The sequence below is a fragment of the Protopterus annectens genome, chromosome 1.part1 (genome assembly GCF_019279795.1).
Source record: "Protopterus annectens isolate FY-2018-M chromosome 1.part1, PAN1.0, whole genome shotgun sequence".
Taxonomy (NCBI): domain Eukaryota; kingdom Metazoa; phylum Chordata; order Ceratodontiformes; family Protopteridae; genus Protopterus; species Protopterus annectens.
Genome location: NC_056726.1, coordinates 1,344,992,692 through 1,345,012,868, shown reverse-complemented (window position 1 = coordinate 1,345,012,868; position 20,177 = coordinate 1,344,992,692). Strand labels below are relative to the sequence as shown.

The window sequence follows — 20,177 nt, the reverse complement described above, 5'->3', positions numbered from 1 at the left end:
TTTTTTTTTTTTTTTTTTTTTAAGAAAACAGACGTGAACATCATCTAATCTTAAGAGGCTAATGGACTGGAATACAAACAAATATTACCTGGTCAAGCAAGATGCTCTAGACAACCAGAAATTGTACATATCTCAGAAATGAAACATGAATGTGATAATTAAAAATGGGAAGTGGCACCATAGGAACAGATATGTAAACAGAAATAAGAGAAAGGGTCAACATGCAGGTTCAGGAAGAAATGCACTAGAAATATGAAACACAGCAACCCAAGTTCGAACTTTTGCTGTATGACTCAAAATACTAAATCATTTTGAATCTGTTCTAATAGTTGATCCCTGATGATTACACAGCACTAAGTCTGCAAACAATTTTGACAGTAAGCAGAGTGTCAGGTAAATGAAGGACCAGGAAAGGATTTCTGTCATCACATGTTGTACATAAGTCAGTCATTACATCATCATTTTTTGGTAAAAAGAAGACATATAACATTTTGGTGCATACACAATTCTGTCGGAATTGCAGTTTAACAGTTAGTTGCCAAAAGGGAAAACAAAAACTGAGCATGTCAGCATGGCAACAGTCAAAAACATTACTTCAGAATGATTGCCTTCATGTTACATCGATTGGCTGGGGACGTACCAAGAAGTTTAAGTATTCCAAGACACAAGAATAACACTGTAGATTTACAGACATTTACAAAGGAAACAGTACCATAGCAGCTGACCTTTTAAAGACCAAAAGCAAATACAGAAATACTAGAAATAGTTAAACATGTTGTTCAGTCCCAGCATGCACTGGACAGTGTCCAAAGTGTGCAGAACAGCACAGTCAAAAAAAGACTGCCACAGGCTTTGCAGTGTCTCTCTGCAACGTTTTGTTCTTGCAAAGCTTTCTTCATCTAACAATCTGTGAACCCTTGTCAGTAACTAGATATAAATTAAAACTGTTCTTCCTAACTGTAAACAAGATTTCATCTTTCTTGCCTTATTACCGTCACTGTATATTAACTTCCTCATTCTGCTTTATTTGGGAGAGATTAGTGTAATGCTTTTAGGCACCAAAATAAAAGTAAAGTAAAATGTTATTCTGCAAAAAAGTAGCATTCCCATCACAATAAGACTGGGGCATCAATCACAACACTGCTTAAGCTAACATCACACTCTAATAACCCACTGTATTACACAGCTAAAAGCCCTACAACATCTCTAACTGCTGGAGAGGTATATGTATACTGTAGAATTTCAGGTTTGAAAATACATTTAGCTAGTGTAATGACTTTGTTAAACATGTGAATCTGGTATGATATCATGGCCTGTTTGCCACAGGAAAACCAGCTCCCATGGAACTAGGCCAACATGGCTGCCTACCTCCCATTCTGTCATAACAATCCCAGTTCATGTCAACATTTGCAGAACTTATTTTTTACAACAAATGGCTCAGAAGGCAAATATCTGCTGCAATAGCTATGGTTTTCTCACCCACTAATGGAAGTGGGCTCATCCGTATATATAATCAGCTGTCAGTACTGAGTTGTGTTTCAATGTCAACTCTGCAAATTGGGCATTTCTTGCTAGTAGCAAGCCACTGATCCACGCATACTTGATGGAAAAGATGCATACACGGTAATCGCCTGTAAGAGCAAATGGAAAACAAAATAAGTTTAATTTCATTCTGTGGTCAGAGAGTAAAGATAGTGTTCCTCATACAGCAAGTACAGGAAATGCAGAAATATATCCTAAAATGATAAACAGTTTGCATCTAGACACTATCAAATTCATTTAAAATGCATGTCAAATATGAGGTAAAATGGGAAAACATTTTTTACACAGCAAATGAATAATATTCATCTAAATAAGAGTGAAATTAAATTCAAAAGTCAACAACAGTGAAAATGTGTCTTGGGACAAAAAAAATTGTAAATGCATTTCAAGTCCAACTAGGATGAAGGACAACAAAAATTAAAAGTGAAGTACAGTTGTAAGTAAACTTAAGATAAGAATACATGATTGAATGATTACTGCTGCAGTAGCTGAAGCTATATGAAATATCTTCCCAAGCTCTGAGGGCAATTTCCATGCACCCTATACATCGTACAGCTCCAAGACAGCAGTATAAAATTAGTGGTTAGGGCTCCAACTTCAAACTTTCTTGCCTCACAAGAGGGAGTCTAGAGCTCTGCCAAATAGGAACAGCAATAATAATAACAAATCCCACACCCTGGCTTAAAAATAACAAAAAAGATGTAAGGAAAGTGTGGCTACTGCAACAATGATCTATTTTATCTACTGTTATGGGAAGTTTATTTACACAACTGTACTGTGTTCATCATTAGTTCACTGTTACAGCAGCCCAAGCTATATGAAATGAAAAACAAGTTAAGAAAGAAATGAAAGAGGAAGAAGGATCATATCCTAGGAGCCCCTGGAGAATAGTCCTAGCAAAGCCTGTTCTGGACTCAGAGAAGGAACCTAGTTTGCAGCACTTAGTAAATGTGTTTACTGATGATCAAGCTGCTGCATTTAGGATATTTCTAGAGTCCCCCCCTCTCTTTACCAAAATCCACCATAGCAACAGCACTGGGTAAGTGGGCCTGACCTTTCCTGGAAGTGTATTTTATGGTGAGTCAACCAATCAGAAATTGTCTGTTTTTACACCAGTTGTTTATTTCCCATGAAGGTAAGAAAAAGGGACAATTTTTTCATAAGCCTAGAAAGTTTTTTTTTTTTATTAATCCTGCCAATGTGAAATCTGAGTTGTACGTGAACATCCAGCAGAGTGCATAAAAATCTTCTCCCTTGTTTTTTTTTTTTTTGGGGGGGGAGGGAGTCTGGAAACAAAACACAATGTATATTCTGAAACAACCTTAGGTATAAAATAAGGGATTTGCTCTCAATGTTACCCTGTCTCTGTGATAGATGAGATAAGGATTGTTTACCATAACGGACTAACTCATATACTCATCTTACAGAAGTCCAAGCAATACATAATACTGTTTTTCAAATATGAACATCAAATAGCCTTGTGAGCAATTCAAAATAAAACAGTGCACATTTTCCAGTGCAAATATAAGGCTTCAAGAAGTACCCACCTGCCTTCTCAGTGGACAGATATGAAAAAAAAAAAACTTTCAAAAACTGTTTTACATGAGGTCAGGTGGAAAGGAGGTAATCTGTGGACAGACATACAGACATGACCTAAAGGTAAATATTGACAGAATGGTAACAAAGACAAGAAGATAATCACTCACACAAACACTGCAGAGCCAAGGAGTCTTAAGCTTTGAAACTGTGATGGTTCTTGTCATGGTATCAACTAGAAATATTTTACTTCTACCTAGATATTATTTCTTATTATAGAATGACAGGTCATTTACATTCAGAAATGTGCACTCTGACTCGTCAGCCCAGTGTGCCCGTTGTAAATCAAGCATATACCAATAGAAAAAGTCTGGTCACCCGGACTTTCATCTATTAATATATGCTACGGAGATTTCCAGTTTTCTCGAGTTAAAAAAAAATAAATAAATAAACTTTGAAATCAGGACATTTTAGAGGTATGAGAGTGACGGGACAAAGAAAATACAAGGAAAATCAGGTACGTTATGCAAAACTAAAGAAATATACCTGATTATGCTTGTATTTCTGCCCCGTCTCTCTCATACCTCTGAACTGTCTGGATTTCAAACTTTATTTTTTTAATAAAAAATAAAAAAGCAATGGAGAAGGCGAGAAGTTCATGAAAGAAGTTTATATTCTGTATTTAATGGGGTTTTTTTTGGAGACAGGATCCCCTAAGGAAGTAATGCAGTCAGTGACTTTCCACCCATTTTGAAGCAACCTGATTCAGTTAGAAAAACAAATGTCTAGCATGAGTGTCAGTTTTAAAGCTGCTATGATATTATAATTTGACAAGAATGATAGGCATTTGAAAAACCTCATACATCACAATTGGGACTTAACCATTCAGAATGATCCCCCCAAACAAGTTTTAGGTGATGCCCCTTTATTTTCACACAAAAGAAACAGTAACCTTAAGGATAAGCTTGACATTAATTACAATAAGTCTGCCTTCTACTCAGGTAGTGTTAGAAAAATGACTAAGTGTGGCTGTTGCAGTCAATGCAGATTTATCAAATATACAACTAATATATCTGTACTAGGATATAAAAGAACCATTGGTTGTGGGGGACATTACAGTTGTGGAACAAAATGGGTGGTTTATATCACCTCCTGTACATCCTGTGATAGTTTTTAAGTGGGAAAGACAGAACACCCACTCAGACAAAGGATTTATGAGTATAACTAAAGTATAAAAAAGAAATATTCAACTAATGTCCTTGGAACAAGTTCTTTATCCAGTATGAGGTGGACAACTGGTAAAATATGATTGAATGCAGACAGTTGTTATGGCCATAGAGACTAAATTATGGGGTATCTCCAGGTTTAAATGAAGATATATCTATTAATTGTGTTTTAAAAATTAGGGCTGTCAGACTAATAAAAACAGTTTTTGCTTGTTACCTGTTTTTATGCGGTTTTGTATATTTTATTTGGTATGTACCTTTAAGTACTTAGTCACATGACTTGGATCACAAGGTTTATGTGGCTATTTAAAGGTTTGTGCAGGACAGTGTGTTTGTATTCTGAAGAAGGTTCTAATAAAAGTGAGACTAAACTGCTCGGTTTCACTGGAAGCCATCTGCTCAGCATTCATTTCATTTATACCCTAGTTAATCTGTAAAGGGGGAAGGAACCGGTTCCCTCCTTGCTTGTTTGTCTCCAATACCACTGTGGTGTTGTCTGTGCAGAAGGCTTGAAGTCCAAGGATGGTTCAATGATTTGAAAGCAATTGGTGGGCCCATAGTTTCTTTGACATTTATGTGCTTTAATTAGTTTTGCTTGTTCTAGAGGCCCTAGACTTTCATTCCCTTGGACACAGCTCATGAAACAAAGTCTGATGTGTTTGTGGTCACAGGCTGAGTAGGGGCCGGATGGGGGAAAAAAGGGATACCTCAGTTGAGAGAGAACTGCTTCACCCACCAGAGTAACTACTTTTTCACCAACTCCAACAATGGAGTTTGAAATGAAAGGGGTGCTGGTTTCAGGTCCAAATTGGTTTGAAAAAAAAATTAAATATTCTTCATGTGAAGCTTGGTCAAAGGAATAATAAGAATAATGGAGGCCATGAAACCTACTATTCTGAGAAATTCCCTGGAAGATGCCAAAGTCTGATTAGAAAATACTGGAAACTGTTCCTAACAACATTCCACTCTGTCTTGAGTAAAAAAAGCCATCATGAAGGATACGTCCAGAAGATATCCTGGAAACACCATCACATGAAGTGAGATAACAGAAGATTTTGCTATGTTCACTTGAAAAGCTAGGGTGAGAAAAAGTTGTTTTATTCCCCCAAGCCAGAGATTCTTGACAACTTGTGAAAGAATCTACAAAAATAAAGATGTTGTTTTAATATGAAAAAATGTCAATGCCTTGCAACATGCAATGGGCTATTCCAGGAGCAAGTCACTTCGTAAACAATCAAGAGTTGTTAAATCAAAGGGCAAAGCAAAAAATATAAAAGGGTCTTAATTATTTTTGAATTGGAATATAATGTGAAGGTTTACAAAGAAAGGTCTATGGCAGGTCTCCATGTTATCTTTCTTTCTTTAGCTTCAAAAAGACCTTTAAATAAAATGATTTCCCTTTTAGTCCTGGGGGAGCAGATTCTATAAGGCCCTGACACAGCATCTGCTGTAGAAGAGAAGGGAATATGGGGGGGGGGGGCTGATTTCTTGGATGAAGAGGAATTCTATGAAAAAGAGGAAAAGAAATCCCAGTGCCAGTTGTAGCCTTTTTGAAGGATTCTCATGACCCAAATATCTGAAGGTGCCTGATGCCACAGAGAACAATGAAGACAAACCTCCCATTACTTTTTTGAAATTGTGATTGTGTGTGCCTTGCTAGGAATGCTTATTCTGCTTACTGAAAAAAGGACTGGAAGAAAAGTTTCTATTATAGTTTGGCAAAGAGAGTTAAAAAATCTGGGTAACCCCATGAATTAACTTCCCCCCTTTCCTTCAACCTTTTAAGGACCTCAGTAGAGTAAGTACCCAATAATATCATTTATCCAAGGGAATATTCAGGACTTCAGCTTTGCCATCCTCTGGTAAATTCTGAGAAAGTAGCCAGGCAAATCTCATCATTGATGCAGTATCAGCTGCTCCAGAACGGACATCAGCTGAGTCATGAGCACGTTAGAGAATGTTTGGTTACCTAAGACACAAAGTTTACTAATGAATTTAGAGATGCCTCGGCCACTGAAGCATGGAGATCGTTAAGTAACTTTCTCATACTGTCAACAGAAGCCAGTAGAAGGCTAATGTGAAAGAAATACAAACCTTTTCCCTAACCCATCAATGCTTTTCACAGCTTGTCAGAAGGAATAAGGCTAGCTGCTGTAAAGAGTATGGCAGACACTGACTTTGACAGAGAAATTACTGCAGGATCTGACCTTGGATTAGACAAAAATGAGTTTGTTTTCAATTTCACTTAGCAATAATCATCCCTCAGTAGCTCTTCATAGGCTATGATACAGCCACTGGACTGGGCCAATTAATGCAATTTATCAAACTTTCTGGGAGCAGGTGGCTGGTTGTCAGGCAAATGCTGGCTGCAAAGAAAGTACCCTTTAAAGCTGTCATCACAAGATGAACAGCTATAAGATGAGGAAATCTACTTGTAACAAATCATAAGATCTTTGCTGCAATTCTGACACTTATTGTATACCCAATGAAACAAGTCCATCACTCTGGCAGTACCACAACAGAAATGCAAGATGATAGCTGACCCAGCATTAAGCTAGAGGACTGACTTCACTTCCTTGATATTTGTGAAAAATGAAAAATAAAAACACTTAAATGTTACAATATTAAGCACTAGTAATAAACAGTCCAAAACTTCAGGTGTTAATTCCTGTTCAGTGAAGGTACTGAAGAAACAAACTCAAACAGACTTAGCCACTGGAATAAATCAGCTTTAATTTATGACAAGTGCTGTCATCCACCAAATGGATTTCATCAGATCAACTTTTCAATAATATAACCTATGGAAAACTACTATACACATAAAAAGCACAAGGCATTAGAAATAAAAACTGACAAGCACTTACAGTAAAAGCTAGTCTGATGTAACACAAGTAATTTTTTTACAATCCTAAAAAAATAAGAAACAGAAAGAGTACTAATAAAACAAAGTCCAAATAAAATGAAGCGCAGAACGAGTAATTAACTCCTGGTCTCTCTACACAGGAACAAGGTACCACATACCCCTTCACTACAGCTACTTAGTACCAAGGTGACAGAAAGATCTGTCTAAAAAGAGTGAAAAAATAAAAATAATCAAAACAAAAAAATCAGAGAGGAGAAGTGAATAAGTGTGTGTGTACAACTTTTGAGGAAGGGAATCTAAAAATGATTTTCCACAGAGTCAGATTCTCCATACTGTGGAGTGGGGAATTTGAGAAACTGTGTTAATTCTAAATCCTGTCCCTCGGACTGCGCATTAGAGTCTAAGCGAGAGGAAAATCTTTTCATTTTCAGGAGGGGAAGTGTCAGTGTGAAAAGACCGAAAGGCTTTAAATAAACCTTTAGCAAAGCCCAGCCAATTCTCTTTATCTGCTTTAGAAGACAAATGTCTAACTTTATGTTTATTTTTTCTGGAAGAACCCCAGAAAAAGAGTGGCTTGAAGAACTGTCCAACAGCATCAGAACTACTAGATTAAAATACCTAAATTTTGCTTGCAACATGAACATAACATGTTGAAGAATTCCCATTCTCTGGGACAGGCTCCCTGTCCATGTGAAGCAAAGCTCCTCCCTATCCCTATTTAAGTGCAACTTGGAACAATGGATGGGTAATTGGAAATTCACCCCTGGTCTGGCTCCTATGTCTCTGAGGGACAGAGGCAGTCAGTAAAAGACCCCCTATAAAACAAATATAAATCAAATGTGTGCATCACATTTGGGTTGCACTGCCAGGCTTTTAAGGAACCTAGTGGTCATTAGACAAGTATACACCTATGAACCTTTACTGGGAATGAATCTCCTGAGAGCAGCTTACTAAAGGAACATTATCTGTTCCATTCCCAATGCCAGCAAGAGTGGTGCTCTCTTACTCAACAAGGGTAGCTGAACAGCCACAGGGGGCATACCTGCCCTCCCAGTTCTTAGTGGCTTTCAGTGGTGTGGCATCAAAGGGGACCAAGTAAAAGCAATGAGTGGTCCATAGACAACAGATGGCCACAGCAGAGTCACTGATCAGTTGCTCATGTGTAGGGGAAGCCTTAGTAAAAGCCCCCAGATAACTCTTCACTTCTCTTCTTGCAGGGAAAGATTCAGTTACCAGGACTCAGGTCCATGTCCTTGCTACAAAAGATATCTTAAATGAGGTTAGCAGAGCTTTGAAAAGTCGGTCTTAACTTATGACAGGAACGTTAAGTTCTGAGGTAAATTTATTTAGCCTCAATCCCTAACAACACTTTTTGACAGAAAAGTAAAACTTTTCATTACAAAAAAATTATAAATTATAAGGGAATCCCTACAAAGATCCAGGACTGTCTGTCTACCAACAAAGGTGTCTGACAAAAGGCTAGTAGATCCTTGAACAGTCAATCTTACCTCCCGACAGAAAAGTTAAATTTTGAGGTAAAATGTTTTATTGATAACCACAAAACATGCCAGACTTTGTCCCTAACAGCATTTTTTGTCATAAAAGTAGCATGTTTCCTACCTTTCCTGTAACTAGTGTTCCAGATACAGATTTGCTGTTTCCAGGACTGTATGTAAGCTTCTGAGCCCCCCAAGCCTTTCTGTGTTGGAGGGAAGCCTTCTAGTTTATCAGTGGGAGTGGTAAGCACTAGGTAAACCTGTCTACCACATAAGGAGTGGTTCTGGCCCAGAAATTGTAGTTATTGGCTGTTTTGGGCAATCTCTTTCAACTTTCTGATTTGAAAGTCTGCATTTGCACTTATTTCTGTCCTGTAACTCATCTAGTGCAGATACAGATTCTTAGTTTTAGCACTTAAATTTGCTTATTCATGCTCAGCACTTGTTCAGAACTTGTAAGCACTAAATAAGCTACTAATTACTATAGCACTCAATCTTCCTCATTACCTAGAGGAAAACAATTTTTGTACTTACTTTTCTCACTTGCTTAGAGAAAAACAGCTCTTGTACTCACTTTCCTCACTTATCTAGCAGAAAATATTTTTTTATTCAGGCATGTCCAAGGGTCAGCTCCCAGTGTTCTCGCCTGTCTGTCTGATGAATCTGGGCATCTGGAGGCAATGTAGAAATTGCCTCATGTACACAGACAACCCTCTCCTCCTACTACCTAACACTACAACCTGTGAGAGACGCACTTATCTAGCCAAACTGGAGGTAAAGCTCTCTCCAACCAAGACTGAACTTGACAGTCATGAGGAAAAGGTAAACATTTGCACCACACCACACTCATCACATAATCTCACTAAATTTACACCACCAAAATCCACACATAGTAACACAAAAACATTCACGGAGGCTCTCAATAATAATCTGTCAAATCAACAGAGACCTCCAAAGCAGAAACGCAAGCAATCTCCATCCCCCAACACAACCCAAATGACACATAGCCCACAGACTTAGTGTGACACTCAACCACAGCCAATAAGGCAAAACAACGTACCCAACACACTAGTCATAGGTGACTCTATAGGCAGACACACTGATGTCCCACTCACCAGGCTAAACAAGGAGAAGGTTACTGATAGCTGCCTGTCGGGTGCCAGGATCCGCCACATAACCCACGCACTCAGGTCACTCCACAACAAGTACAAATATGACTCTGTCATTATCCATGTTGTTGTGAATGACCTGAGATGTACCTCCCTGGACTACATGAAAAGAGACATAGAAGTGCTCTCCGATCTTGTAGCCCAGCAGGTATGACCCTAGCCCTGAGTAGCATTCTGCCATCGCCCAGAATGTTACCGCAGTACAAGGACAAAATGATGGACTTCAACAATTGGCTAAGCTTCTGGTGTCATCCTAAGGGGATCCAGTATCTGACTGCTTGGGATGACATGGTCAACAGACCACGATGCTTTGCCACAGATGGCCTGCACCTGTCGCCCCTGGGATTCTGGATACTGGCTAAGGCTCTTGCTGCCCCTATAGTGCCTTTTTAAGGCAAGGTTCAAATAACAAATTCACCATCATAACAGGAACAGGCAAGCAAAAACTGAGGGTAATGCTACTCAATGCTAGAAGTCTAAATCTCAAAATGCACTCACTCGAGGCACTCCTTAAAATGGAGAACATCGATATCTGTGCAGTGACTGAGACCTGGTTCAAGGCTCCAGAGAGCACCCCTGCACTACCAGGCTATAACTCATACCACACTTTTCGGCCATGTAACCTGGACCGGAACACCAAAGGCGGAGGTGTGTCCATATTCATTAAGGATATCCACACCTCCAGGCTAGTTGCTCAGCATAATGCATCCGAAGTTATCCAAGCGCAACTAACTCTGGGCAAAACTGCAATCCAAATTGTAGCTTGCTACAGATCCCCCACCATGCCCCAGGATTCCCACTTCTCTTTTCTTGATGTACTGGAAAATATTAGGGTTCAACCAAACACTCTAATAATGGGCGACTTCAACTACCCCACCATTAACTGGGAAAACTACTTGTGTACCAACTCCTTAGCTCAATGCTTTCTGGAATTCATAAACTCCAATTCCCTGGATCATCTTATCCACACCCCCACCAGGGGCAACAATATTCTAGACCTAGTCATTACCAACATGAGTCACCGGTGTTCCACACCTGAAGTCAACTCCTCGTTGGCTTGATCCGACCATAAGCTAATCACCCTTGATATCCACATCCCGCCCCCACCCCCCATTAAGGAAACCATGGTAAAACATTTCTCCAAAGCCAACTTCATGCTTCTTAAGACAGAAATGGTGAACTTCATGACACCCATGCAGATGGGCAATACAGTTACAACTGCTGAATCCTACACAAACGCACTCTATAAGCACTTACATGAGTGCATGGCTCGTGCTATCCCAAACAGAACCAAGACGCTATCCTCCAAAAAAAAGGAAGCCAATCTGGTGGTCCCCTGCCATAAACAAATTGTACAACAGAAGGAAGAAACTGTTGCAAAAGAGAGTAAAATCCCATGAGTGGAGGAGCTCCCTGGTCAGCCTCAGTAAGAAGCTGCGATCCCTTGTAAGATCCTACACAGCTAGCTATGAAAACAAAATCACCACTAATTCCAAGGACAACCACAAAGCATTCTATAGCTATGTCAGGAATCTCAATGGCAACAAACAGATCTGCTCTGAGTTACAGCACAAAGGCACGAAAATTACAGAACCAACTGATATTGCCAACATCCTGGCAGATAGGTTCAGTGCTAATTTTACCCCCCCTCTCACCCCCTAAAGGGCCCATATCTATACAGGAAGAATGCAGAGTCCCTGTAATCACAACTACGCAGGTAAAAGCTGCACTCTCTAAAGCCAAAAACGCAGCATCCATGGGACCAGACAACATACCAGGCTGTGTTTTACACGAACTTCAGAATGAACTGGCTCCCCACTTAAGCACCATGTTCAATAATAGCCTCGCATCAGGCTTTGTACCCACTGAATGGCGCAAAGCAACAGTTATCCCACTCCACAAAGTGGGAGCCACCACTGATCCCGGGAACTATCGAACTATTAGCCTGACGAGCCTGGTCTGCAAGGCCATGGAACGTATCATCATGAAACTCAAACAAAGACATTGGTAAACTCCAAACTCTGGATCCCACCCAGTTTGGGTTTGTGAAAGGCAGATCATGCCTCCTGAACCTGATAGACTTCTTTGAGGCAGTCACTAAAGCCGTAGATGAGGGTAAGGTGGTTCACACAGCCTATCTTGACCTCGCCAAGGCTTTCGACACCATCCCCCATTCTGGAATTATAGTTAAACTCACTAAACTAGGTATAAATCCCTACTTCACAAGATGGGTTGCCAACTGGCTCACTGACAGAACCCACACTGTAAAAGTTGCAGACTCCAAATCTGACCTCAAAGCAGTGACAAGTGGAGTACCACAGGGTTCCGTCCTGGGACCTCTCCTGTTTGGTATCTACTTCTCTGAAGTACAGGCTAAGACAGAAGGCCTCTGGCTAATGAAGTTCACAGATGACTGCAAACTAGGAGCCATAGTAAAGTCCCCAAATGTTGTGGACATCCTACAGAAAGACCTCGCTGAGACAGATGCCTGGTGTCAGAGCCATGGCCTCAAGCTCAATGCCAAAAAGTGCAGTGTCATCCCCTTTGGTAAAAACTCTGTATCCATGAACTACCACATAAGCAGCAATCTACTTAACACCGAATATGTGATAAAAGACCTTGGGACCCAGGTGGACAGTAGTCTCTCCTTTGATAGTCACATCGTCACAGTAGTCAGGAAGTCCTTCTAAGTGGCACACCTCATCATAAAAGGGTTCTCATCCAGGAAAAAAGAGGTCATTGTTCCCCTCTACTCGACACTCATTAGACCCATTATAGAGTACAATGCCCCTTTTGGAATGTAGCTCACAAGACATCTGCAGCAGCTGGAAAGGCCACAGAAGTACCTCACAAAGAGGATTACTGGCCTCAAACAAATGCCCTACACTGACCGCCTTAAAAAACTCCAGCTTTACTTCGTAGCATATCGCCTACTCCGAAGTGATCTCTGCCTAACATATAAAGCTATGTTAAACCCAGAGCTGCTGGACATGCTACACCTAAAGAAATCCCAATCACTCTGAGCTACACACTCTAGGGACCTAAACCTTGTCACCACAACAAACAGGACATGCTGGAGTACTCTGGAACAGGCTACCCATCTATGTCAAGCAAAGTTCTTCATTAGCACTTCTGTGTCTCTGCTCGACAGTGGCACAGGAAAATAACTTTCTTGGGTGGCATAAGCCAGGGAACCTTGTTGGCTAGGCTTACATAGGCCCTTGGGCCAATAGCCTAGTACCTACCTATGAACCTATGTTTCCTCACAAAATATGATAACTAAGGGCCTTCCTAGTACTTAGGACTGTCTGTCTACTGACAAAGGTGGCTTACAAGCAGGTAGTGGAGCTTAGGATAGTTGGTGAAACAACCTGATATGAAAAATAAGTTTTTATGTAAACACTTTAATGACACAACCCCAAAACAACAAGTCCTATCCCCTAGCCACAAGTTTTGATGAAAATATAAAACTTTCTTCTCACCAAAATCACTTCTTTCAAAGACATTTCCCACAGGGAACCATGACCAATATGTCAGACCAATGTCAGATATAAGGTAGAAAACCACTAAAAACAACAGTTCTAGTCTTTAGCAAATGACATGAAGGAACAACTTTCTCATGAAGTGGAAGGTATACCCCAATGGTGTACTTATCTGCCCTGCCTCTTTGAAGCACTAGCCCACCTCAATCAGTAGAAGCCCTCAGGGAAGAACACACTTTAACAGCAAGGAAGTACTGAAGTTTTGACACCAGTGGCTACAGCACAGGAAAGGTATTCTAAGGCTTTGGAAGATGACCAACTGGTCCTTGGCGGGACATCCCATATAGCATAGGCTACTACAACAGTGATCTAATGATAAACATAGAAAATAGCTGGTTCTCTGTATCATTGCCAGATATACAGTAGATGTAAATATGAAGCAACACATTCTAAAATGAACCTTGCCATTTTTTTTTATTTAAAACTGGTTGCTCTGACACCTGAAATCTCAGTTCATCTAACTCCAGTCTCAATTATGAGGACTAAACTTAAGGAACCACTTGTACAATTCAACGCATTTGCCTAAACTGAAACACGCACTCATATCCCAAGAAATGAAATGGGAACTCAGAAACAATCACTTGAAATGTCATTAGGATGTAAACAAAATAATTAAAACACAAATTCTAGAGAGATAAACTACTTAAAAAGAAAGTAAACTTATTTACTCTGAGTTCTAGACCAGATTTAAAAAGGGTATTGCAATGCAATATACAAACATATGCAATTAAGACTGCTGTGATTTAATACATGTATGTTAAATATGACACCCAAATATGAGTACACACCTGTGCAGAGGAAATGTTGAATAAAGATGTTGCAGAAACAATTCATTCAGTTTAACACACATTGTTACAAATGTTAAGAATAGATAGCCATTTACTAGTAGGCATACTTTTACACAGAATCCAGTTTCTCGAATAAATCTATTCCCATGTGTCACAGTTACCAAAGTGGCAAGAAGCTGTGGCCAAAAGGTGACTGGGACACAATGATGTCAATGTATAAATCCTGGATATGAGTAATGAAGGGACCCATCAAGTTAAATAAAGGGGCTTTCTATCTGGTGTTGTGGGGTATCCGGATCTGACAGTTAAGTATCAACACCAAAATAACACAGGAAGGCAGAAACTATATCACTTACAGAGGAAAAAGGCTAGGTCTGGCAGAAATATGGTGAGGCTAGAGGGAATGTTTTCTGGACAGCCTCAACAACTGAAGGTGAAGGGGACACAGCAGTCAGTATTCTGATCAAGGGTAGAGAAAGACTGAGTATGACTGGGACCTGTGTTTGCACTAGAAAGGAAAGAAACACCATGAGGAACTACTGAACCTAGTGGGCGTGGCTTTCTTTGGGGATGCACTGCCAGAAGAACTAGTGGCCTGTTGTCTGTTTCTCTAGATAAGGACACTACAATTACTGTAGCGATGTTGTGGCAAGGTGGTGGAAGCAGATGGAAATGCTGAAGATGCTCAATATTGTTGAAGTGACATGGTTAATGCACCTTAACAGTACTGAGTGGAAGATGGAGACATTATCTCTGGGTTGACAAAATGTTCAGCAGAAATTACAAGATGGACCTAGTCAAGCTAGAGTCTTCACCGTGTAATACCTTAAACCTCCTGTAGTGGTACTATAAGAGTAATACTAGACTACAGTGTGAATCTAATACTATTCATTTTGGTGAAAATACTATTGTATGGTCTGGAGAACATGGAGCAAGTACTCTGAGTTGGGTCACCACCATGCAAGATGAGGATACTGGCATTTATTGTACCAACAAAATATATGCTGCCACCACAGTCCTCTTTTAAGTATCCTAATGCAGAAAGTCACAGTCTTTGCAACAAAAATGAATACCACCACATCATGCTACCATTTGACCCCTAGGGTAATACACTGCCCAAAGCCTCTTCTTAGTACCTCCATTATGATAAACAATTTTTAGAATCAAAAACGTCTTGCTTCTCAAACGTCACAGAAGGAAGGTCTATCCACAACTCTCACTGATAAATGTATTCAAGTTTTCTAGGTACATTAATCTGTAACTAAGAATGCTCTTTATAGAAGCAATGTCATATCTGAGTTTGTTTGACAAATAAATCACTTGATGTTCCTTATGCAATATCACTTCAGCAACAAATACTTTACACAGTATAGTTCTGACGTGAATTTCCAGCCCACAAAAATATATATATATATATTGCTATTAAACCTGCATGCCAACATTATTTTCTTCACTTCATTCTTCGGTTTATAGATTAGTACTAAGCTAACTGCCCTTGCGAGCCATTTTAAGCTTAGACAATTATCCCTTGTGAGACTCAAACCCTGCACCTTGTATTTGTAAGGCAAACACCTTAACCATTAGGCCACCCTCCCAACCCTATTGTTCTCATTCAGATGTTGCAGTTTGTAATAGCATTAGCCCCAACTGAAACACTGAAATACTTAGTTTGCAATGTGCGATTATGAGCTCTGAAGGACTCCCTAACTCAGTTACTATAACCTTAGAAAGTGCCTCATTTACAACTCAGTCAAGACAGCAACTGTAAAAAAAAAAAAAAAAAAAAAAAATGAGATAAAAAAATGTCAGTGGCACAACAGGTAGACTAGAATGCTATGGGTTCTGTTCCCACTCCAGGTGACTGGGTTGTTGACACTGCAGTGCAGCATTAGGAGCTGCTGCACTCCAGAATGTGTCATCTTTTGGAGAAGATACTTAACTCAGGTAACCGTCTGCTTCAGTTAGCTTTAGCTTGGGTGGATGGAAAAGATATATACAATAAAATATATAATACTGAATAGAGAAGTGAAGCCAGGACACACTCCACATGAACTCCTGTTGAACCACAATAGAAAGTTTTTGGTGCTTCCTATTACGGTCAGTTCAGTTGCCTACATACGAGTTTTCGGATGAAGAGAGCGATCTTATGGAGGAATGGAAAACCCACTCCCTAACCTGCATTTTGGGGTGGTTAAAAATCTTAATCAAACGTAACAAGTGACAACAGGAGAAAATCTAAGGTGAGATCCTGCAGTTGCAGGAAGCACTGGTTAACTCTGCGTCAGAAGATGTTTTTTCTACTAGAATAAAGAGATCAAAACTCAGGTGGTCAAGGTGGAAGAGGGGGTGATCTCACATAAAAAAAGAAAACTAGATCGGGACATAAAAGATTATAAAAATAATTTATTGTTTTCATGGCAAAGAAAGCCTAGGAGGAGGAAGCAATCCAGGGCACAAACGGGAAGCAGGTCTCGCGAGACTCATCAGTATCATCTGCCAAAACGTCATCAAGCATTAAAAGTGTTTCCTTCGAAAATATGAATATGGAAGGAGCCAGTGGACAGGAACAGCATTCTAATCCGTACCAGACAAGGGGTCGTGGTCGGAAGTGGCAAGCAAAGGGTTTCAGCAACAACACCGGGAGAAAAGGAAAGAACTAGTAATATCAGTGACGTTGGAACGTCTGGTTTGCAGTTCCGTGTCTTGGGTTTCGACACTGATAATTTGAATCACCAGTATCAAAGCCTACAGGATGCAAAAGGTGTGTTTAATGACTTGAAAATAGTTAATTTGTCTGACTTTAATTTGAACTCTGACATGGAAGCAGTATTAGAGAAAGGAATGAAGTCTGTACCTACGAGACTTCCTAGTTTAGCAGATTTATTTTTTGAGGTCAGTAGATTTTGTAGGAAATTGCATCTTAAAGTATTTTTTCATAACAAAAATGTGAATGTACTGACCAATGATTTAAATTCAACAGTGTATGAAGTTGAAGTTAGCTTAAATGATTCTTTGCTGAATTTATCTATTTATGAAAATGATTTGTTTGATTGGGAAGAAGAAAATGATGGTTTAGATATAAACTGTGATTCAGTGGATGCAGGTTTCTTTACAGGTTATGGTAAACTTCAACTGCGGATGTTATCAACTGTCAGTACTTTTATGCCCCCAAGAATGTCTGTACCCATTTGCGCTTTTGAAAGCATATTGCTTAAACAGTTACGTTTGGAATATGTTAATATCAGAAAGAATTTTAAGAACTATAATTTAAATAGAAGCGAATGGAAAGCTTTACAGAGTACGAGGGATCATAATGATAAATATGTTTTTACACAATCAGACAAAGGGGGCAATTGGGTGACTTTTTCAAAAGCACAATATGTAACTATTGCTGAGAATTTACTTTTGGATATTACAGTATATGAGAAACTGAAGAGCAATCTGGTGTTGGAATATAACGGGAGGCTACTCGAGCTCTTAGAAAGGGGCGACAGATTGGGTTTCTTTTCAATGGCTGACATCAAAAAATTGTATGTAAAAAATCCAAGGGATGCAACATTTTTTCCAAAACTACACAAGTCCATGGAAAATCCTACGGGTAGACCCATAGTTTCAGGGAAAGGATCATACCTACAAAATTTAGGTATTTTTCTAGATTACCAACTGAAGGGCCATCTATCCAAGGTAATCTAACATATTAAAAATACCAAAGAATTATGTAATTTAGTTGGTGGAAAATGTTGGGGTACAATTTTCTATTGGGCTTGCATGGATGTAAGAGCATTATATACAAGCAAAAGGAACATCTGGGGTTTGGAGGCTGTAATATCCATGCTGGGCGAAGGCCCACGGACAAGTTATTTGGTGCAACTTTTGGAATTTTCCCTCACACACAATTGTTTTTGTGGACAATACTTTTTGCAAAAGGAAGGAACAGCGATGGGGGCAATTTATGCCCCAGCGTATGCCACATTATTTATGAATTTTTTTGAGAATAGGCATATGTATAATACGGATTTTTTTATCCACCATGTCATCACATATAAAAGATTTATTGACGACTTGTTTTTTTATTTGTGAGGGTGATCCAATGGAGTTTAGAGTGTTTATGGAACAATTGAACAAAAATAAATTGGGCCTCAAGTTCACTTTTGAAATCAGTGATTTCAGCATCCACTTCCTGGATGTGGATTTTTTTGTGTCAGATGAAAGGATTCATTATAGGCCTTTCATTAAGAAGACAGCTGCAAATAACTTTTTGTCGGCTGAAAGTATGCATCCGCCACATCTTCTAACTTCCTTTCCATATGGGGAATATAAGTGTATTTTTAATAATACTTACAATAAATAATCCATTCCAGGGGAGTTCTTGAAAGTCAGACAAAGACTATTCAATAGGGGGTACACAATAGCATGTTTGGACAAAGCTGAGGACAGAATTTTGGGCACAAGTGGTGTGAGGGATGCAGGTAGCAGAAAACCATTTGTAGGAAAACCCAAAAAGGATGATGAGGGGGATAAGCTGTTTTTTGTTTCAAGATTTTCTCTCCTAACAATGATGCTTAAGAAATTGGTGGATAGATTTTGGCCTATTATTAGTGAGGATGACAATATTGGGCATTTGTTTCCAGAGTGATTTTCTCCTACAGTAGATTCCTTAATTTAAAGGAGTTGTTGAATTCAAGGAGACCTCCGATGTGAGGTGGCTGGAGGGGAAGCTCCGCATGTGGCAGATGTAAGGTATGCAGTAAGCTAAAAAATCTTAATGGTAACATGACAAATAATGTTAAATATACAGCGAGAGATCATTTTACCTGTAGGTCGTGTGGGGTGGTATATATCCTTGGTTGTGGTTGCACGCCAACCAGATGGTATGTGGGACAGACTAGGAGGATGGTTAAAAACAGAATATTGGAACATCTAGGAGATATCAGAAATGGTATGTTAGAGAGTCTTGTTGTTTACCACTTCCTCATGGATAATAAACTAGTTCAGGAGCTAGTTTATTTTTTTGTATTTTAGCAAAACCTTTTCACATACAAGGGGAGGATTTTTCGAACAAACAATAAATTGGAAGACAGATTTATTATTAATTTCAATACACTTCATCCTAGGGATTTGAATCAGGAGCTCAATATTAACATGTATTAAAAGTATTAATATGTATTTTTGATTGTGTGTGAGTAGTTTGTAGGATGTCATTTTTGTAGATTTGCTTTTCATAAATTCAAAATTAGGTTGTGGATTTTTCTAATATATTTATTGTTAGATGTTAGATTTTTAATGTTTTCATTATATATGTATATATAGCTGCTAGATTCCTAATATTGTACCTGCATTCGTATTTATATTCATATTCTTATTTATATTCTGTATGTATCCTTGATTGAATTGTTGCACTGTCACCTTAAATTGTTCCTACAGAACAAATGAAATTGGTTAATTATGTTATTAACTCACAATTAAGTGCTCTTGTAGACTTATTTAAAGTGGTTATATTGGTGTTGAAGTTTATTCCCGTTTGAAGGCATATTGGCCGAGGTACTAGGAAGCACCAATAAACTTTCCATTGTGAGCTCGTGTGGAGTGTGTCCTGGCTTCACTTCTCTATTCATTATTGTATACTTTATTGGTTTTTGTGTGGATGGAAAAGATCCCACAGCACCTATTGAAAATAATACAGGAAGTTTCCCGATGTCCCGGCCAAATTTCCCCTACAGGTATAAATACCACCCCAGGTCTCCCCTGAAAAGAAACCACTAGCCTAGTAGGACTAACCTGTTCAACAAAGGAGAAATACATAAAAGGCAACCCTTTAAAAGGTGCTTCTTCAGAATCCAGCTTATGTAGTCTCTCAGAACAAAAACTGCGTGTTGTGGAATAAATACTAAGAAGGAAACAAAACTTAAACTCGTGGGTGTAAAGATTCATGGCAAATGAGGATATGTAATCCAGATTCATTTTAATTTTAATGTTTTCTGTGTTTCCTACTTAATTGTATTCATTGTGCTTCAG

General features: G+C 39.1%; 1 protein-coding gene across 2 annotated transcripts in view; it reads right to left on the bottom strand.

Annotated features, from left to right (window-relative positions):
- Positions 1-410: 410 nt before the first annotated feature.
- Positions 411-20,177, bottom strand: part of RNF165 (ring finger protein 165) — a 480,832-nt gene continuing 461,065 nt past the window's right edge. For both annotated transcript variants that reach the window (XM_044081988.1, XM_044081995.1), the window contains one exon: positions 411-1,631. In XM_044081988.1, coding sequence (XP_043937923.1) covers positions 1,514-1,631 — 118 coding nt within the window. In that variant the 3' untranslated portion in view covers positions 411-1,513. The remainder of the gene's footprint in view (positions 1,632-20,177) is intronic.